General features: G+C 40.3%; 2 protein-coding genes across 2 annotated transcripts; both read right to left on the reverse strand.

Annotated features, from left to right (window-relative positions):
* Positions 1 to 111: 111 nt before the first annotated feature.
* Positions 112 to 1724, reverse strand: LOC141619571 (zeatin O-glucosyltransferase-like). The gene has a single exon (XM_074436587.1). It carries the CDS (start codon positions 1722 to 1724, stop codon positions 318 to 320), a length of 1407 nt encoding a protein of 468 aa, XP_074292688.1. The 3' UTR covers positions 112 to 317.
* Positions 1725 to 3596: 1872 nt separating this feature from the next.
* LOC141621070 (zeatin O-glucosyltransferase-like) lies at positions 3597 to 5103 on the reverse strand. The gene has a single exon (XM_074437785.1). The coding sequence runs from the start codon at positions 5101 to 5103 to the stop codon at positions 3868 to 3870; it is 1236 nt and encodes a 411-aa protein (XP_074293886.1). The 3' UTR covers positions 3597 to 3867.
* Positions 5104 to 22617: the final 17514 nt, after the last annotated feature.

A 22617-nucleotide genomic window follows, 5' to 3' on the forward strand; every position in this document is an offset into this window, starting at 1 on the left:
TTCTGAAATGCAGTGATGGCACATCTGAAATAACCCAATAGACCATAGAATGAAGTTTTGCACTTTAATGTAGTATATTGGATTTGATAGGAAGCAAAATTTAGAAACCCGGAAAAAATAAAATGAAATATTTATTTAGGTGTTTAAGCGGTGTAAAAAAATAAAAAAGGTAAACAAATGAATGGGACAGAGGGAGTAACAGCTTGAAAGGAATTAGAGAAAATTAAAACCAAGCCCTATTGGCTACACACAAACTATCTTTAACAGGTTGTCCCGTTTAGCAGGTCTACTTCAGAGAAAAACCCTAAGAGTATGCATCATCTTGTGATATGAGCAATGAAAGCATCCATTTCTAAGGATGAAGCTCCACCTTTTGAAACTGACTTTCGGACACTGTCACCTAGTTCCGAAGCTCTTTTCCTGATCTCCGCTCCTTCTTTTGTTGCCATTAACCTTTTGACTGCACTCTCAATAGTAACGGAACTAACTAGCTTTCCACGGTCTTCCCACTCCCTCACCATAACGCCAATCCCTAGCACTTCTGTTATCAAAATAGCGTTCCTCGGCTGGTCAGAGTGCATAGGCCACGCTACAATAGGGACCCCCATGCTAACACTCTCGATGCAGGAGTTCCAGCCACAATGACTCATGAACCCGCCTATTGACTGGTGTGCTAGAATGTCTAACTGTGGTCCCCACTCATGGACTACCAGTCCCCTGCCCTTGACCCTTTCCTCATAGCCTTTCGGAAGCTCAGGATTTCTGTCTTTTTTGCTACAGAAACCATCAGCTTTATCGGCATTTCTGAGCACCCATATAAACTTCTGCCCACTTCTTTCTAATCCAGTAGCCAACTCTCCAATCTGCTCTTCTGTTAGTGATGTCGTCGATCCGAAAGAGACGTATATTACGGACCCTTTATTCTGTTCATCGAGCCATTCTAGGCATGTATGTCTTTTCTGATTTCCGGACATTTCTACCGGATTAAAAGGTCCGAGGACAAAGTGTTTGTTTTCAGTATCGTTTCCTAATAGTTTTTCCAACAGCTCTACATATGGACCTTCTATCACCCTTGACGTATTGTAAATTCGTCCTGACTCGATCCCCCAGAATTTTTGCTGATCGACGAAAAACCTTGAGACCTCTGGTGTCATGGTCCCTTCATCGGAGGGAATACATCTCGGGACATTAACACTCGGATCTATTTGAAAAGGTTTATCAGATTCCGCTATTTCTTCCCAGGAACCTAAGAACCGGTAGAAGGCAGAGATAGGATTGAACTGAAAGGACTCAACCTTTGTCATGAACTCGACATCCTGTACCACAGAAGCCATTAGGCAATCATGAACAACAATGACTCTATGATACTTTTTCGAGAGTTGCTCCAAGAGTTCAGACACGGGTTTTCTTAGATGTTTTGGAATATCAAAAAGTGGTCCAAGGTGAACCGGGAAATGGAAAGAAAGTTCGGGTTTTGGAGGAGGCGAAATGTAGGAAGGGATTTGGAAGTCATGGAATTTGATCTTGGTTAGACTTTCGGAATCCCAACCTTGGACCCTGACCTTGGCTTGGTGGTTGTGCATGGCCGACCCTGCATAGTGAACCGGAATGTCATAAGAGATTACGAGATGCGAGAGATGGAGGAGTTGGTTTAGGTGACCTTGAGCCGGAAAAGGGACCATAACAACCGCGACATGAGAGTCGTTGTCGTTCTGATCCTCCATTTTTCGATATTGTATATTGTATATGTAATTTACTGCCTTACTGTCTTTGGATGCAGATTATTAAGTTTTTCATGTCCTATAAATACTAGTGTTCAAAAAAAGCAGAAAATGTTAAAATAATGCAAACATTATTTAACTGTATACTGTAATATGCAATAACGTCATGAGCTGCGCCATTTGCTTTTTTGGAGCAAAAAATCAAAAAAGTCCGCTTACTGGTTTTGACAAAATTTGACTTCATTTTTTCGATATGCGGTTATGAGAATTTGATTTGGATTTTGCCTCTTTTCTAACACAAATAACGAAAGACGGTCTCTTATTAAATTATTATAGAGACATGGATACATCAGACATGGTAACTATTTTTTAAAAATTTGGTACTTATTCGATCGTCAAAATAAAATCGGTAGTTTTTACAATTGATTTATTGTTATTGGGTTGATCTTTTCCCAGACACACTGAAATACTTGGTATCCTATCTTAATTTTTTTTTTATTGTAGACGACTTTATGGGTTAAACCAAATTAATAGTAACTATGGATCCCGCTTATGCATGCACGGTATTTATAAATCTTTTAGTTTATAATGTACTCCGTATTATTTATAGATCTCAAATTGCTATATAATTAATTTTTCATATTTTGATATGAGGATAAAAAATCAAAATGGAAAGCTAATCAAAAGAATTGAGTAAATTCATGAAATGTGTGAGACGGTTTTTACACAGAGATAGTGTAAAACGGATCGAAAGTCGAAACATAACCATATTTATGTAAAAGAATTGTTTGTGTAATTGAGGAAGTGGGTTTTGCTGTACTTCACCTTTTTTGTGTAAACTAGTTGTTTGGAGAATATATTTATGAAGTGAAATAAAATAAAAAAGAGAAAACAAAAATAAATATAAAAAGATGTCTTATTTTTGAGGATCTCCACTAAACCATTGTTATATTAATTAATACTCGTACCAATTACAGCAGTGTAGTTTTGTTCAAGTGGGGTAGATGTGTTTAATCTTAAAATCTTATTTGAGACCGTCTTCAGCTTAAAACGGTCTTCTTTTATGTTTGAGAAGCTAGAAATTTCAAAACAGTTTACCCCTCGAGGCCTTGTGCTGCGGATTGCTCCTTTTTTATGAAGACTGGGACTTGCAAGGTGTACGATAGTCTAAATCTAAGTTTTTGTAATAGTTCTGCACTTCTGCTGCGTGAATGCTGAAGTTCCTATATTATTTTTGTAGGCACCTGTGCTACCTGCAGGATCCTCTCAGCATCATAATCCAAATTCCAGCAATATGGAGAAAAGTGGACTGTTCTGATAATCATAAATCATCAAATGGAGAACGAGACGGAGAGGTTCCTGAACAACCAGGACAGCCAGAGTGTGAGCACTAGATGAAAACTGGCCAGTGTAAATTCTAGTCTCCATGTCGATACCACCATCTTAAGAGCGGAGTGCTTACTTCCTCACAGTGTGTTCTTACGGAAAAGGGCCTTCCTTTGAGACCTGTATGTTCCCTTGTCCCTTCACATTTTTTTTTTTACCATGCCCTTTCCTCCTCCTATTGTATCAGAAGTTCCGAATGAAACCTAAGGCATCTAAGGCCCTGTTTGATTTGACGAATTCAATTCCCTTGTCTTGTTTTATTTGTATATATAGAAACTGCTGAAATATGATTTAACAGTTCATGTCCTTCCAAGAATTATGTATTTTACGCAGGTGGTCGTTACTATGAACTGCTTTGATTGTTTCCGAAAAAAAAAATGCTTTGATAGTTTGAATGTGTCGTACATAGTTATTCTCGGTGTTGCTCAAGTACTGAGGGCTCTTGCTTTGCTTTCTAATCTTAGATTTCCTAGTTCTGAAATGCAGTGATGGCACATCTGAAATAACCCAATAGACCATAGAATGAAGTTTTGCATATTAATGTACACTATATTGGATTTGATAGGAAGCAAAATTCAGAAACCCGGAAAAAATGAAATGAAATATTTATATAGGTGTTTAAGCGGTGTAAAAAAATAAAAAAGGTAAACAAATGAATGGGACAGAGGGAGTAACAGCTAGAAAGGAATTAGAGAAAATTAAAACCAAGCCCTATTGGCTACACACAAACTATCTTGAACAGGTTGTCCCGAAGTATGCATCATCTTGTGATGTGAGCAATGAAAGCATCCATTTCTAAGGATGAAGCTCCACCCTTTGAAACCGACTTTCGGACACTGTCACCTAGTTCCGAAGCTCTTTTCCTCATCTCCGCTCCTTCTTTTGTTGCCATTAACCTTTTGACTGCACTCTCAATAGTAACGGAACTAACTAGCTTCCCACGGTCTTCCCACTCCCTCACCATAACACCAATCCCTAGCACTTCTGTTATCAAAACAGCGTTCCTCGGCTGTTCAGAATGCATAGGCCACGCTGCAATAGCCACCCCCATGCTAATACTCTCAATGGACGAGTTCCAGCCACAATGACTCATGAACCCGCCTATTGACTGGTGAGCTAGTATGTCTAGCTGTGGGGCCCATTCTTGGACTACCATTCCCCTGTCCCTGACCCTTTCCTCATACCCTTCCGGAAGCACAGGATTTTTGTCTTTTCCGCTACTGAAACCATCAGCTTTATCGGCATTTCTGAGCACCCATATAAACTTCTGCCCACTTCTTTCTAACCCAGTAGCCAACTCTCCGATCTGCTCTTCTGTTAGTGATGTCGATGATCCGAAAGAGATGAATATCACAGACCCTTTGTTTTGTTCATCGAGCCATTTTAGACATCTGTGTCTTTTCTGATTTCCAGACATTTCTACCGGATTAAAAGGTCCGACGACAAAGTGTTTGGTTTCAGCATTATTTCCTAATAGTTTTTCCGACAGCTCAACATACGCACCTTCTACCACCCTTGACGTATTGTAAATTCGTCCTGACTCGGTCCCCCAGAATTTACTCTGATTAACAAGGAATTTTGCGATCTCAGGTGTAAAGGTCCCTTCTTTGGAGGGAATACGTCTCGGGATACTTATACTCTGATCTATTTGAAAAGGTTTATCAGATTCTGGTATGTTTTCCCAGGAACCTATGAATCGGTTGAAGGCAGATAGCGGATAAAATTGAAAGGACTCCGTCTTTGGAATGAGCTTAACATCTTGGACCACAGAAGCCATTAAGCTATCATGAACAACGACGACTCTGCGATACTTTTCCGAGAGTTGCTCCAAGAGTTCAGACACGGGTTTTCTTAGATGTTTTGGAATATTGAAAAGCGGTTCAAGGTGAACCGGGACGTGGGTCGAAAGTTCAGGGTTTGGAAGAGGCGAAATGTAGGCAGGGATTTGGAAGTCATGAAATTTGATACTCCCTCCTATTCCAGATAATTGTCCCATTGTCCATTTCCGTCTAGTCGGGTAACTGTCCCATTGTCTATTTTTGGTAAGTGTTGTGTGGTCCAAATTCAATTCCATTTCCGTCTATTCACATAACTGTCCCATTGTCCGTTTTGTGTGGTCTAAACTCACTTTCTTAATTCTTGTGTCATTTTCAAAATGGGACGGTTATGTAGAATAGGAGGGAGTATTAGTTAGACTTTCCGCGTCCCAACCGTGGACCCGGACTTTAGCTTGGTGGTTGTGTACGGCAGACCCAGCATAGTGAACTGGAATACCGTACGAGATTACGAGATGGGAGAGATGGAGGAGTTGGTTAAGGTGACCTTGAGCCGGAAAAGGGACCATAACAACCGCGATTTTCGACTCGTTTGTGCTCTCCATTTTATGATATATATACTGTATGTGGTTACTGCCTTACTTTCTTTGGATGCAGATTGGATTTATTTTTTTAAAGATTGAATTTATTTATTTTGAGTTAAACATGTTGAATTTTTAAGGTCTTTAAATAAGAGTGCAAAAAAAAGCACATAATAATAATGTATAATAATACAAAAATTATTATTGAAAAGTATTTGTAAAAACGTCATTTGGTACGTCATTAATTAGCTTCTTTTGAGCTAAGATCCAAAATGTCTGCTTACTTGTTTTGACACAAAAATTCTTCCATGCTTTCCATATGTGATTATGCGATTAGGAGAATTTGGCACTTTTTTTAAAGCAAATACCGAGAGTGACGGTCACTTATTAAAAGTGTAATCTTTTTTTTAACTCATTTGTGTGTTTTTTTTCGTAAAGTGGCATCTTCACTTGTACGTTTTATAATGAGGGTATTCATTTTATCGTATTCGATAATCATTTTTATTAGTAAACCATTTTTAATCGTATGTTTTATTATTTATGGTTCAATTTTTAATTTAAATTGTAAAATGGTCTTATTGTGAGACCGTGTCGTACAAGACTTGTTCTTTATTTAATTAACCAAATTTTAGTACGGATGACCATTTTTTACTCTCTAAAAATCTAAAAAAAGTCTTGTTTAAGATTTCAAGTTGCTTAATACTCCCTCCATTCAACTCCACTTTGCACGTTTCTATTTTGCACACTATTCACAAACGGACATTCAATTTCAATTTTCTCTCTATACATAAGTTAAAATATATTCATGTGGGATCTTATTTGATTCGTCTCTAAGAGTACATTAAAAATATCTAACTTTTAAAATTTTTGCAAATACGTAGCTAAAGATATTTACCGCGTAAAAGTCGCGTTGGCAAACGTGCTAAAACAAACATGTAAAGTGGAGTTGAATGGAGGAAGTATAATCTGTATGTACGGATGACCATTTTTGGCTTTTGAGAAACTTTTTTTAGCTTTTAAACAATGATGTGTTGCTCAAAGTGTTTTTTAGGTTCAAAAACGCTTTTAATAACCAGGCCAAAGACACACTAAACTAAATAAGACTGTATTGATTATCGTTGCTCTTTTGGAGAATTTTGTTCCGGGACCCTGGAATCCCGAAAAATCGTGTATTACACTTCAATTTGAGCCGTTTGGGAGGTCGTACCGGACCCTGGTTCTTTTTATCCCGGTTTTTCTATCACGCGTCCAAGGTTATTTTAGGAGTTAACCTATTCGATTTCAGCCTCAAATAACGAGTATTAATACATTTTTCACGATTATCTAAGGTTCGACGAATGCTGGTTTATGGCATACCGGTACCCCCAAATGTCTTCCGTTGCTACTTAAATTTTGTGTGGCCACTTTATCAGAGCCGAGGAACTTTCTATGTGATTTCCGGAGAATTTTGTTCCGGGATCCTCGAATCCCGAAAAACCGTGTATTATACACTTCAATTTAAGCCGTTCTCGAGGTCGTAACGGACCCTTTTTCTTTTAATCCAATTTTTCTATCACGCGTCGTCCGAGATCATTTCAGTAGTTAACCTATTCGATTTCAGTCTCAAATAACGAGTATTAATACATTATTCACGATTATGTGAGGTTCGACGAATGCTGGTTTATGGCATGCCGGCACCCCCAAATGTCTTCCCTTGCTACTCAAATTTTGTGTGGCCACTTTATGTGAGCCGAGGAACTTTCTGTGTGATTTCCGGAGAATTTTGTTTCGGGACCCTGAAATACCGAAAAACTGTGGATTACACTTCAATTTGAGCAGTTCAAGAGGTCGTACCAGACCCTGTTTCTTTTTCATCCGGTTTCCTATCACGCGTTCGAGGTCATTTCAGGAGCTAAACCTATTCGATTTCAGCCTCAAATAACGAGTATTAATACATTATTCACGATTATCCGAGGTTCGACGAATGCTGGTTTATGGCATACCGACACCCCCAAATGTCTTTCGTTGCTACTCAAATTTTGTGTGGCCGCTTTATCTGACCTGAGGATCTTTCTGTGTGATTTCCAGATAATTTTTTTCCGGGACCCTCGAATCCCGAAAAATCGTGTTGTATACACTTCAATTTGAGTCGTTCGCCCGTTCGTAAGGTCGTACTGGACCCAATTTATTTTTCTCCCGGTTTTTCTATCACGCGTCCGAGGTCATTTTAGGAGTTAACCTATTAGATTTCAGCCTCAAATAACGAGTACTAATACATTTTTCACGAATATCCGAGGTTCGACGAATGCTGGTTTATCGCATGCCGGCACCCCCAAATGTTTTCCCTTGCTACTCAAATTTTGTGTGGCCACTTTATCTGAGCCGAGGAACTTTCTGTGTGCTTTACGGAGAATTCTGTTTCGAGACCCTGGAATACCGAAAAACCGTGTATTACACTTCAATTTGAGCAGTTCCAGAGGTCGTAACGGACCCTGTTTCTTTTTCATCCGGTTTTTCTATCACGCGTCCGAGGTCATTTCAGGAGCTAAACCTATTCGATTTCAGCCTCAAATAACGAGTATAAATACATTTTTCACGATTATCCGAGTTTCGACGAATGCTAGTTTATGGCATGCTGACACCTGCATATGTCTTCCGTTGCTGCTCAAATTTTGTGTGGCCACTTTATCTGACCCGAGGATCTTTCTGTGTGATTTCCGGAGAATTTTGTTCCGGGACCTTGGAATCCCGAAAAAAAAACGTGTACTAAACTTCAATTTCAGTAGTTCGGGAGGTCGTACCAGACCCTGTTTAATTTTCACCCGGTTTTTCTATCACCCGTCCGAGGTCATTTCAGGAGCTAACCTATTTGATTTCAGCCTCAAATAACGAGTATTAATTCATTTTTCACGATTATCCGAGTTCGACGAATGCTGGTTTATGGCATACCGGTACCCCAAATGTCTTCCATTTTGTGTAGCCGCTTTATCTGACCCGAGAATCTTTCTGGGTGATTTCTGGAGAATTTTGTTCCAGGACTCTGTAATCCCGAAAATCGTGTATTACAATTCAATTTGAGTCGTTCGGCCGTTCGGGAGGTTGTACTGGACCAGTTTCGTTTTGTCCCCGTTTTTGTATCATGCGTACGAGGTCATTTCAGGAGTTAACCTATTCGATTTAAGACTCAAATAACGAGTATTAATACATTTTTCACGATTATCCGAGGTTCGACGAATGCTGGTTTATGTCATACCGGCAACTCTAAATGTCTTCCCTTGCTACTCAAATTTTGTGTGGCCACTTTATTTGAGCTGAGGAACTTTCTGTGTGATTTTCGGAGAATTTTGTTTCGGGACCCTGGAATACCGAAATACCGTGTATTACACTTCAATTTGAGGAGTTCAAGAGGTCGTACCGAACCCTGTTTCTTTTTCATCCGGCTTTTCTATCACGCATCCGAGGTCATTTCATGAGCTCAACCTATTCGATTTCACCCTCAAATAACGAGTATTAATACATTTTTCACGATTATCCGAGGTTCGACGAGTGTTGGTTTATGGCATACTGACACCCGCATATGTCTTCCGTTGCTACTCAAATTTTGTGTGGCCACTTTATCTGACCCGAGGATCTTTCTGTGTGATTTCCGGAGAATTTTGTTCCGGGACCCTCAAATTCCGAAAAAGCGTGTATTAAACTACAATTTGAGTAGTTCGGGAGGTCGTACCAGACCCGGTTTAATTTTCACCCAGTTTTTCTATCACGCGTCCGAGGTAATTTCAGGAATTAACCTATTTGATTTCAGCCTCAAATAACGACTATTAATACATTTTTCTCGATTATCCGAGGTTCGACGAATGCTGGTTTATGGCATACCGGTACCCCAAATGTCTTCCATTGCTACTCAAATTTTGTGTGGCCGCTTTATCTGACCCAAGAATATTTCTGTATGATTTCCGGAGAACTTTGTTACGGGACCCTGGAATACCGAAAAATCGTGTATTACACATTAACACTTCAATTTGAGCCGTTCGGGAGGTCGTACCGGACCCAGTTTCTTTTTCTCCCCGTTTTCATATCACGCGTACAAGGTCATTTCAGGTTTTAACCTATTCGAATTAAGCCTCAAATAACGAGTATTAATACATTTTTTACGATTATCCGAGGTTCGACGAATGCTGGTTTATGTCATACCGGCACCCCCAAATGTCATTCGTTGCTACTCAAATTTTGTGTGGCCGCTTTATCTGACCTGAGGATATTTCTTTTTTATTTTCGAAGAATTTTTTCCGGGACCCTGGAATTACGAAAAACCGTGTATTATACACTTCAATTTGAGCCATTCGGGAGGTCGTAACGGACCTTGTTTCTTTTTCTCCAGGTTTTTCTACAACGCGTCCGAGGTCATTTCAGAAGTTAACCTATTCGATTTCAGCCTCAAATAACGAGTATTAATACATTTTTCATGATTATCCGAGGTTCGACGAATGCTGCTTTATGGCATACCGGCATCCTCAAATGTCTTCCGTTGGTACACAAATTTGTGTGGCCGCTTTATCTCACTCGAGGATCTTTCTATGTGATTTCCAAAGAATTTTGTTCCGGGACCCTGGAATCCCGAAAAAAGCGTGTATTTAACTTAAATTTGAGTAGTTCGGGAGGTCGTACAATACCCTGTTTAATTTTCACCCGGTTTTTCTATCACTTGTCCGAGGTCATTTCAGGAGTTAACCTATTTGATTTTAGCCTCAAATAACTAGTATTAATACATTTTTCACGATTATCCGAGGTTCGACGAATGCTAGTTTATGTCATACCGGCACCCCCAAATGTTTTTCGTTGCTACTAAAATTTTGTCTGGCCACTTTATCTGAGCCGAGGATCTTTTTAAGTGATTTCCGGAGAATTTTGTTCCAGGACCCTGGAATCCCGAAAAATCATGTATTACACTTCAATTTGAGCCGTTCGGGAGGTCGTACCCGACCCAGTTTCTGTTTCTCCCAGTTTTTCTATCACGCGTACAAGGTCATTTAAGGAGTTAACCTATTTGATTTAAGCCTCAAATAACGAGTATTAATACATTTTACACGATTATCCAAGGTTCGACGAATGTTGGTTTATGTCATACCGGCACCCCCAAATTCTTCCGTTGCTACTCAAATTTTGTGTCGCCACTTTATCTGAGCCGAGAATCTTTCTAAGTGATTTCCGGAGAAATTAGTTCCGGGACCCTGGAATCCTGAAAAACCGACAATTTGAGCCGTTCAGGAGATCGTACCAGACTCTGTTTCTTTTTTAACCGGTTTTTCTATCACGTGTCTGAGGTCATTTCAGGAGTTAACCTATTCGAGTTCATCCCCAACTAACTAGCATTAATCCATTTTTCACGATTATCCGAGCTTTGACGATTGCGGTTTATGGCGTACCGGCACCCCTAAATGACTTAAGTTGCTACTCAAGTTTTGTGTGACCGCTTTATCTGATCCGATGAACTTTCTGTGTGATTTCCGGAGAATTTTGTTCTGTTACCCTGGAATCCCGAAAAACCGTATATTATATAGTTCAATTTAAGCCGTTCGGGAGGTCGTACCAGACTCTGTTTCTTTTTAATCGGTTTTTCTATTACGCATCTGAGGTCATTTCAGGAGTTAACCTATTCGATTTCAGTCTCAAATAAAGAGTATTAATACATTTTTCACGATTATCCGAGGTTCGACTAATGCAGGTTTATTGCATATTGACACCCCCAAATGTCTTTCGTTGCTACTCAAATCTTGTGTTGCCGCTTTTTCTGACCCGAGGATATTTCTTTTTGATTTCCGGAGAATTTTGTTCCGGGGACCTGAAATCCCGAAAAATCGTGTATTATACTTCAATTTGAGCCGTTCGGGAGGTCGTACCGGACCCAGTTTCCTTTTCTCCCCATTTTTCTATGACGCGTACGAGCTCATTTCAGGAGTTAACCTATTCGATTTAAGCCTCAAATAACGAGTATTAATACATCTTTCATGATTATCCGAGGTTCGACGAATGCTTGTTTATGTCATACTGGCACTCCCAAATGCCTTTCATTGCTACTCAAATTTTGTGTGGCCGCTTTATCCGACCCGAAGATATTTCTTTTTGATTTCTGAAGAATTTTGTTCCGGGACCCTGAAATCCCGAAAAATCGTGTATTATACAATTTAATTTGAGCCGTTCGGGAGGTTGTAACAGACCCTTTTTCTTTTTCTCCCTGTTTTTCTATCACGCGTCCGATGTCATTTTAGGAGTTAACCTATTCGATTTCAGCCTCAAATAACGAGTATTAATACATTTTTTCCCGAATATCCGAGGTTCGACGAATGTTGGTTTTATGGCATACCGGTATCCCCAAATGTCTTCCGTTGCTACACAAATTTTTGTGTGACCGCTTTATCTGACCCGAGGATCTTTCTATGTGATTTCCGGAGAAATTTGTTCCGGGACCCTGGAATCTCGAGAATCTTCAATTTGAGCCGTTCAGGAGGTCGTACCGGACCCTGTTTCTTTTTCTTCCGGTTTTTCTATCACGCATCCAAGGTCCATTTAGGAGTTAATCTATTCGATTTCAACCTCAAATAACGAGTATTAATACATTTTTAAGAATATCCGAGGTTCGACGAATCCTGATTTATGGCATGCCGGCACCCCCAAATGTCTTCGCTTGCTACTCAAATATTGTGTGGTCACTTTATCTGAGCCGAGGAACATTCTGTGTGATTTCCGAAGAATTTTGTTTCGGGACCCTGGAATACCGAAAAACCGTGTATTACACTTCAATTTGAGGAGTTCAAGAGGTTTGACGATTGCGGTTTATGGCGTACCGGCACCCCCATATAACTTCCGTTGCTACTGAAGTTTTGTCTGGCCGCTTTGTCTGACCCGATGAACTTTCTGTGTGATTTCCGGAGAATTTTGTTCTGTTACCATGGAATTCCGAAAAACCGTGTATTATTATATACTTCAATTTGAGCCGTTCGGGAGGTCGTACAGGACCCTGTTTCTTTTTCATCCAGTTTTTCAATTACGCGTCCGAGGTCATTTCAGGAGTTAACCTATTCGATTTCAGTCTCAAATAACGAGTATTAATACATTTTTCACGATTAGCCGAGGTTCGACGAATGCTGGTTCATGCATGCAGCCACCCCCAAATGTCTTCCGTTGCTACACAAATTTTGTGTGGCCACTTTATCTGAGCCGAGGAACTTTCTGTGTGATTTCCGGAGAATTTTGTTCTGGGACCCTGGAAACCCGAAAAACCGTGTATTATACACTTCAATTTGAGCCGTTCGGGAGGTCGTAACGGACCCTGTTTTTCTTTTCTACCAATTTTTCTATCTTGCGTCCGAGATCATTTCAGGAGTTAACCTATTCGATTTTAGCCTCAAATAACGAGTATTAATACATTATTCACGATTATCCGAGGTTCGACGAATGCTGGTTTATGGCATACCGGCACCCCCAAATGTCTTCCGTTTCTACTTAAATTTTGTATGGCCCCTTTATCTGACCCGAGGAACTTTCTGTGCGATTTACGTAGAATTTTGTTCCGGGAACCAGGAATCCCGAAAAACCGTGTATTATACACTTCAATTTGAGCCGTTCGGGAGGTCGTAACGGACCCTGTTTCTTTTTCTACCAATTTTTCTATCTTGCGTCCGAGATCATTTCAGGAGTTAACCTATTCGATTTCAGCCTCAAATAACGAGTATTAATACATTATTCACGATTATCCGAGGTTCGACGAATGTTGGTTTATGGCATACCGGCACCCCCAAATGTCTTCCGTTTTTACTTAAATTTTGTATGGCCCCTTTATCTGACCCGAGGAACTTTCTGTGCGATTTACGTAGAATTTTGTTCCGGGAACCTAGAATCCCGAAAAACCGTGTATTATACACTTCAATTTGAGCCGTTCGGGAGGTCGTAACGGACCCTGTTTCTTTTTCTACCAATTTTTCTATCTTGCGTCCGAGATCATTTCAGAAGTTAACCTATTCGATTTTAGCCTCAAATAACGAGTATTAATATATTATTCACGATTATCCGAGGTTCGACGAATGCTGGTTTATGGCATACCGGCACCCCCAAATGTGTTCCGTTGCTACGTAAATTTTGTATGGCCCCTTTATCTGACCCGAGGATCTTTCTGTGTGATTTCCGTAGAATTTTGTTCCGGGACCCTGGAATCCCGAAAAACCGTGTATTATACACTTCAATTTGAGCCGTTCGGAAGGTCGTACCGGACCCTGTTTCTTTTTCTCCCGGTTTTTCTATCACGTGTCCGAGATCATTTCAGGATGTTAACCTATTCGATTTCAGCCTCAAATAACAAGTATTAATACATTATTCACGATTATGCGAGGTTCGACGAATGCTGGTTTATGGCATACGACACTCCCAAATGTCTTCCGTTGCTACTCAAATTTTGTGTGACCGCTTTATCTGACCAAAAGATCTTTTTATGTAATTTCGGGAAAATTTTGTTCCGAACCCTGGAATCTCGAAAAATCGTGTATTATACACTTCAATTTGAGCCGTTCTGGAGGTCGTACCGGACCCTGTTTCTTTTTCTCCCGGTTTTTCTATCACGCGTCCTAGATCATTTCAGGAGTTAACCTATTCGATTTCAGCCTCAAATAACGAGTATTAATACATTTTTAACGATTATCCGAGGTTCGACTAATGCTGGTTTATGGCATAGTGGCACACAAATGTTTTCCTTGCTACTAAAATTTTGTGTGGCTGCTTTATCTAACCCGAGAATCTTTTTGTGTGATTTTTGGAGAATTTTGTTCCGGGACCCTGAAATCCCGAAAAATCGTGTATTATACACTTTAATTTGACACTTTAATTTGAGCCGTTCGGGAGGTTATACCGGACCCTGTTTCCTTTTCTTCCGGTTTTTCTATCACGCGTCCGAGGTAATTTCAGGAGTTAACCTATTCGATCTCAGCCTCAAATAACGAGTAATAATTTATTTTTCACGATTATCCGAGGTTCGACGAATGCTGGTTTATGGCATACCGTGACCCCCAAATGTCTTCCGTTGCTACTTAAATTTTGTGTGGCCCCTTTATCTGACCCGAGGATCTTTTTATGTAATTTCGGGAGAATTTTTTCCGGGACCCTGGAATCGCAAAAAATCGTGTATTATACATTTCAATTTGAGCCGTTCGGGTGGTCGTAACGGACCCTGTTTCTTTTTCTCCCAATTTTTCTATCACGCATCCGAGATCATTTCAGGAGTTAACCTATTCGATTTCAGCCTCAAATAACGAATATTAATACATTATTCCCGATTATCTAAGGTTCGATGAATGCTGATTTATGGCATACCGGTACCCCCAAATGTCTTCCGTTGCTACTCAAATTTTGTGTGGGCACTTTATCAGAGCTGAGGATCTTTCAATGTGATTTCCGGAGAATTTTGTTACGGGACCCTGGAATCCCGAAAAACCGTGTATTATACACTTTAATTTGAGCCGTTCAGGAGGTCGTACCGGACCCCGTTTCTTTTTCTCCCTGTTTTTTTATCACGCGTCCTAGTTCATTTCAGGAGTTAACCTATACGATTTCAGCCTCAAATAACGAGTATTAATACGTTTTTCACGATTATCCGAGGTTCGACGAATGCTGGTTTATGGCATACCGGTACCCCCAAATGTCTTCCGTTGCTACTCAAATTTTGTGTGGCCACTTTATCAGAGCCGAGGAACTTTCTATGTAATTTCCGGAGAATTTTGTTCCGGGACCCTGGAATCCCGTAAAGTCGTGTATTATACACTTTAATTTGAGCCATTCAAGAGGTCGTAACGGACCCTGTTTCTTTTTCTCCCAATATTACTATCACGCGTCCGAGATCATTTCAGGAGTTAACCTATTCGATTTCAGCCTCAAATAACGAATATTAATACATTATTTCTGATATCTAAGATTCGATGAATGCTGATTTATGGCATACCGGTACCCCCAAATGTCTTCCGTTGCTACTCAAATTTTGTGTGGCCACTTTATCAGAGATGAATAGCTTTCTATGTGATTTCCGGAGAATTTTGTTCCGGGACCCTGAAATCCCGAAAAATCATGTATTATACACTTCAATTTGAGCCGTTCTCAGAGGTCGACGGACCCTGTTTCTTTTTCTCCCAGTTTTTTTATCACGCGTCCTAGTTCATTTCAGGAGTTAAGCTATTCGATTTCAGCCTCAAATAACGAGTATTAATACATTTTTCACGATTATCCGAGGTTCGACGAATGCTGGTTTATGGCATAGCGGCACACAAATGTCTTCTGTTGTTACTCAAATTTTGTGTGGCTGCTTTATCCGACCCGAGGATCTTTTTGTGTGATTTTTGGAAAATTTTGTTCCGGGACCCTAAATGCCCGAAAAATCGTGTATTATACACTTTAATTTGAGTCGTTCGGGAGGTCATACCGGACCCTGTTCGATTTCATGAGTTAACCTATTCGATTTCAGCCTCAAATAACGATTATTAATTCATTTTTCACCATTATCTGAGGTTCGACGAATGCTGGTTTATGGCATACCGTCACCCCCAAATGTCTTCCGTTGCTACTTAAATTTTGTGTGGCCCCTTTATCTGACCCGAGGATCTTTCTGTGTGATTTCCGGAGAATTTTGTTCCTGGACTCTGGAGTCCCGAAAAATCGTGTATTATACACTTCAATTTGAGCCGTTCGAGAGGTCGTACCGGACCCTGTTTGTTCTTCTCGCTGTTTTTCTATCACGCGTCCTAGATCATTTCAGGAGTTAACCTATTCGATTTCAGCCTCAAATAACGAGTATTAATACATTTTTCACGATTATGCGAGGTTCGACGAATGCTGGTTTATGGCATACCGGCACCCCCAAATGTCTTCCGTTGCTAATCAAATTTTGTGTGGTCGCTTTATCTGACCCGAGAATCTTTTTGTGTGATTTCTGGAAAATTTTGCTTCGGGACCCTGGAATCCCGAAAAAGCGTGTACTATACACTTCAATTTGAGCCGTTCGGGAGGTCGTACCGGATCCTCTTTTTTTTTCTGCCGGTTTTTCTATCACGCGTCCTAGTTCATTTCAGGAGTTAACCTATACGATTTCAGCCTCAAATAACGAGTATTAATACGTTTTTCACGATTATCCGAGGTTCGACGAATGCTGGTTTATGGCATACCGGTACCCCCAAATGTCTTCCGTTGCTACTCAAATTTTGTGTGGCCACTTTATCAGAGCCGAGGAACTTTCTATGTAATTTCCGGAGAATTTTGTTCCGGGACCCTGGAATCCCGTAAAGTCGTGTATTATACACTTTAATTTGAGCCATTCAAGAGGTCGTAACGGACCCTGTTTCTTTTTCTCCCAATATTACTATCACGCGTCCGAGATCATTTCAGGAGTTAACCTATTCGATTTCAAATCAAATAACGAATATTAATACATTATTTCTGATATCTAAGATTCGATGAATGCTGATTTATGGCATACCGGTACCCCCAAATGTCTTCCGTTGCTACTCAAATTTTGTGTGGCCACTTTATCAGAGATGAATAGCTTTCTATGTGATTTCCGGAGAATTTTGTTCCGGGACCCATAAATCCCGAAAAATCATGTATTATACACTTCAATTTGAGCCGTTCAGGAGGTCGAACCGGACCCTGTTTCTTTTTCTCCCAGTTTTTTTATCACGCGTCCTAGTTCATTTCAGGAGTTAAGCTATTCGATTTCAGCCTCAAATAACGAGTATTAATACGTTTTTCACGATTATCCGAGGTTCGACGAATGCTGGTTTATGGCATAGCGGCACACAAATGTCTTCTGTTGTTACTCAAATTTTGTGTGGCTGCTTTATCTGACCCGAGGATCTTTTTGTTTGATTTTTGGAAAATTTTGTTCCGGGACCCTAAATGCCCGAAAAATCGTGTATTATACACTTTAATTTGAGTCGTTCGGGAGGTCATACCGGACCTGTTCGATTTCATGAGTTAACCTATTCGATTTCAAATTCAAATAACGAGTATTAATACATTATTCACGATTATCCGAGGTTCGGCGAATCTTTGGTTTATGGCATACCGGCACCCCCAAATGTCTTCCGTTGCTACTCAAATTTTGTGTGGCCGCTTTATCGGATCCGGGGATATTTTTGTGTGATTTCTGGAAAATTTTGTTACAGGACCCTGGAATCCCGAAAAATCGTGTTTTACAATTCAATTTGAGCCGTTCGAGAGGTTGTACCGGACCCTATTTCTTTTTCACCCGGTTTTTCTATCACGCGTCCGAGGTTATTTGAGGAATTAACCTATTCGATTTCAAATTTGAATAACGTGTATTAATACATTTTTCACGATTATCTATGGTTCGACGAATGTTGGTTTATAGCATACCGGTATCCCCAATTGTCTTCCGTTGCTACTCAAATTTTGTTTGGCCACTTTATCAGAGGCGATATACTTTCTATGTGATTTCCGGAGAATTTTGTTCCGGGAACCTTGAATCCCGAAAAACCGTGTATTATACACTTTAATTTGAGCCGTTCGAGAGGTTGTACCGGACCCTGTTTCTTTTTCTCCCAATTTTTCTATCACGCGTCCGAGATCATTTCAGAGTTAACCTATTCGATTTCACCTTTCAAATAACGAGTATTAATACATTATTCACGATTATGCGAGGTTCGACGAATGCTGGTTTATGGCATACCGGCACCCCCAAATGTCTTCCGTTGCTACTCAAATTTTGTGTGGCCACTTTATCAAAGACGAGTAACTTTCTATGTGATTTTCGAAGAATTTTGTTCCGGGACCCTGGAATCCCGAAAAACCGTGTATTATACACTTTAATTTGAGCCGTTCAGGAGGTCGTAACGGACCCTGTTTCTTTTTCTCCCAATTTTTCTATCACGCGCCCGAGATCATTTCAGGAGTTAACCTATTCGATTTCAGCCTCTAATAACGAGTATTAATACATTATTCACGATTATGCGAGGTTCGACAAATGCTGGTTTATGGCGTACCGGCACCCCCAAATGTCTTCCGTTGCTACTAAAATTTTGCGTGGTCGCTTTATCTGACCCGAGGATCTTTTTGTGTGATTTCTGGAGAATTTTGTTACGGGACCCTGTAATCCCGAAAAATCGTGTATTATACACTTCAATTTGAGCCGTTCGAGAGGTCGTACCGGATCCTCTTTTTTTTTCTGCCGGTTTTTCTATCACGCGTCCTAGTTCATTTCAGGAGTTAACCTATACGATTTCAGCCTCAAATAACGAGTATTAATACGTTTTTCACGATTATCCGAGGTTCGACGAATGCTGGTTTATGGCATACCGGTACCCCCAAATGTCTTCCGTTGCTACTCAAATTTTGTGTGGCCACTTTATCAGAGCCGAGGAACTTTCTATGTAATTTCCGGAGAATTTTGTTCCGGGACCCTGGAATCCCGTAAAGTCGTGTATTATACACTTTAATTTGAGCCATTCAAGAGGTCGTAACGGACCCTGTTTCTTTTTCTCCCAATATTACTATCACGCGTCCGAGATCATTTCAGGAGTTAACCTATTCGATTTCAGCCTCAAATAACGAATATTAATACATTATTTCTGATATCTAAGATTCGATGAATGCTGATTTATGGCATACCGGTACCCCCAAATGTCTTCCGTTGCTACTCAAATTTTGTGTGGCCACTTTATCAGAGATGAATAGCTTTCTATGTGATTTCCGGAGAATTTTGTTCCGGGACCCATAAATCCCGAAAAATCATGTATTATACACTTCAATTTGAGCCGTTCAGGAGGTCGTACCGGACCCTGTTTCTTTTTCTCCCAGTTTTTTTATCACGCGTCCTAGTTCATTTCAGGAGTTAAGCTATTCGATTTCAGCCTCAAATAACGAGTATTAATACGTTTTTCACGATTATCCGAGGTTCGACGAATGCTGGTTTATGGCATAGCGGCACACAAATGTCTTCTGTTGTTACTCAAATTTTGTGTGGCTGCTTTATCTGACCCGAGGATCTTTTTGTTTGATTTTTGGAAAATTTTGTTCCGGGACCCTAAATGCCCGAAAAATCGTGTATTATACACTTTAATTTGAGTCGTTCGGGAGGTCATACCGGACCCTGTTCGATTTCATGAGTTAACCTATTCGATTTCAGCCTCAAATAACGAGTATTAATACATTATTCACGATTATCCGAGGTTCGACGAATGCTGGTTTATGGCATACCGGCACCCCCAAATGTCTTCCGTTGCTACTCAAATTTTGTGTGGCCGCTTTATCGGATCCGGGGATATTTTTGTGTGATTTCTGGAGAATTTTGTTACAGGACCCTGGAATCCCGAAAAATCGTGTTTTACAATTCAATTTGAGCCGTTCGAGAGGTTGTACCGGACCCTATTTCTTTTTCACCCGGTTTTTCTATCACGCGTCCGAGGTTATTTGAGGAATTAACCTATTCGATTTCAGCCTTGAATAACGTGTATTAATACATTTTTCACGATTATCTATGGTTCGACGAATGTTGGTTTATAGCATACCGGTATCCCCAATTGTCTTCCGTTGCTACTCAAATTTTGTTTGGCCACTTTATCAGAGGCGATATACTTTCTATGTGATTTCCGGAGAATTTTGTTCCGGGAACCTTGAATCCCGAAAAACCGTGTATTATACACTTTAATTTGAGCCGTTCGAGAGGTTGTACCGGACCCTGTTTCTTTTTCTCCCAATTTTTCTATCACGCGTCCGAGATCATTTCAGGAGTTAACCTATTCGATTTCAGCCTCAAATAACGAGTATTAATACATTATTCACGATTATGCGAGGTTCGACGAATGCTGGTTTATGGCATACCGGCACCCCCAAATGTCTTCCGTTGCTACTCAAATTTTGTGTGGCCACTTTATCAAAGACGAGTAACTTTCTATGTGATTTTCGAAGAATTTTGTTCCGGGACCCTGGAATCCCGAAAAACCGTGTATTATACACTTTAATTTGAGCCGTTCAGAGGTCGTAACGGACCTGTTTCTTTTTTTTTCTCCCAATTTTTCTATCACGCGCCCGAGATCATTTCAGGAGTTAACCTATTCGATTTCAGCCTCTAATAACGAGTATTAATACATTATTCACGATTATGCGAGGTTCGACAAATGCTGGTTTATGGCGTACCGGCACCCCCAAATGTCTTCCGTTGCTACTAAAATTTTGCGTGGTCGCTTTATCTGACCCGAGGATCTTTTTGTGTGATTTCTGGAGAATTTTGTTACGGGACCCTGTAATCCCGAAAAATCGTGTATTATACACTTCAATTTGAGCCGTTCGAGAGGTCGTACCAGACCCTGTTTCTTTTTCTCCCAATTTTTCTATCACGCGTCCGAGATCATTTCAGGAGTTAACCTATTCGATTTCAGCCTCAAATAACGAGTATTAATACATTATTCACGATTATGCGAGGTTCGACAAATGCTGGTTTATGGCATACCGGTACCCCAAAATGTCTTCCGTTGCTACTCAAATTTTGTGTGGCCACTTTATCAGAGCCGAGGAACTTCTTATGTGATTTACGGAGAATTTTGTTCCGAGACCCGGGAATCTCGAAAAATCGTGTATTATACACTTCAATTTAAGCCGTTCGGGAGGTCGTAACGGACCCTGTTTCTTTTTCTCCAATTTTTCTATCACGCGTCGTCCGAGATCATTTCATTAGTTAACCTATTCGATTTCAGTTTCAAATAACGAGTATTAATACATTATTCACGATTATCCGAGGTTCGACGAATGTTGGTTTATGGCATACCTGCACCCACAAATGTCTTCCATTGCTACTCAAATTTTGTGTGGCCACTTTATTAGAGCCAAGGAACTTTCTATGTGATTTCCGGAGAATTTTGTTCCGGGACCCTCGAATCCCGAAAAACCGTGTATTATACACTTTAATTTGGCCCTTCGGGAGGTCGTAACAGACCCTGTTTCTGTTTCTCCCAATTTTTCTATCACGCGTCCGAGATCATTTCAGGAGTTAACCTATTCGATTTCAGCCTCAAATAACGAGTATTAATACATTATTTACGATTATCCGAGGTTCGACGAATGCTGGTTTATGGCATATCGGCACCCTCAAATGTCTTTCGTTGCTACTCAAATTTTGTGTGGCCGCTTTATCTGACCCAAAGATCTTTTTATGTAATTTCGGGAAAAAAAATTGCGGGACCCTGGAATCCCGAAAAATCGTGTATTATACACTTCAATTTGAGCCGTTCGGGAGGTCGTACAGGACCCTGTTTCTTTTTCTCCCGGTTTTTCTATCACACGTCCGAGGTCATTTCAGGAGTTAACCTATTCGATTTCAGACTCAAATAACGAGTATTAATACATTTTTCACGATTATCTAAGGTTCGACGAATGCTGGTTTATGGCATACCGGCACCCCCAAATGTCTTCCGTTGCTACTCAAATTTTGTGTGGTCGCTTTGTCTGAACCGAGGATCTTTTTGTGTGATTTCTGGAGAATTTTGTTACGGGACCCTGGAATCCCGAAAAATCGTGTATTATACACTTCAATTTGAGCCGTTCGGGAGGTCGACGACCACTGTTTCTTTTTCTCCCGGTTTTTCTATTACACGTCCGAGATCATTTCAGGAGTTAACCTATTCGATTTCAGCCTCAAATAACGAGTATTAATACATTTTCCACGATTATCTAAGGTTCGATGAATGCTGGTTTATGGCATACTGGTACCCTCAAATGTCTTCCGTTGCTACTCAAATTTTCGTGGCCACTTTATCAGAGCAAAGAAACTTTTTATGTGATTTCCGAGAATTTTGTTCCGGATCCTGAATCCGGAAAAACCGTGTAATATACACTTCAATTTAAGCCGTTCTGGAGGTCGTAACGGACCCCGTTTCTTTTTTTCCAATTTTTCTATCACGCGTCGTCCGAGATCATTTCAGTAGTTAACCTATTCGATTTTAGTCTCAAATAACGAGTATTAATACATTATTCACGATTATCCGAGGTCAACGATTGCTGGTTTATGGCATAACGGCACCCCCAAATGTCTTCCGTTGCTACTCAAATTTTGTGTGGTCGCTTTATCTGACCCGATGATCTTTTTATGTGATTTCTGGAGAATTTTGTTACGGGACCCTGGAATCCCGA

This window comes from Silene latifolia, chromosome X, assembly GCF_048544455.1.
Source record: "Silene latifolia isolate original U9 population chromosome X, ASM4854445v1, whole genome shotgun sequence".
NCBI lineage: Eukaryota > Viridiplantae > Streptophyta > Magnoliopsida > Caryophyllales > Caryophyllaceae > Silene > Silene latifolia.

Excerpts from the sequence above, each read along its gene's own strand:
- LOC141619571 (XM_074436587.1), bottom strand. The coding sequence starts at position 1,724 with ATGGAGGATCAGAACGACAACGACTCTCATGTCGCGGTTGTTATGGTC.
- LOC141621070 (XM_074437785.1), bottom strand. The coding sequence starts at position 5,103 with ATGGGACAATTATCTGGAATAGGAGGGAGTATCAAATTTCATGACTTC.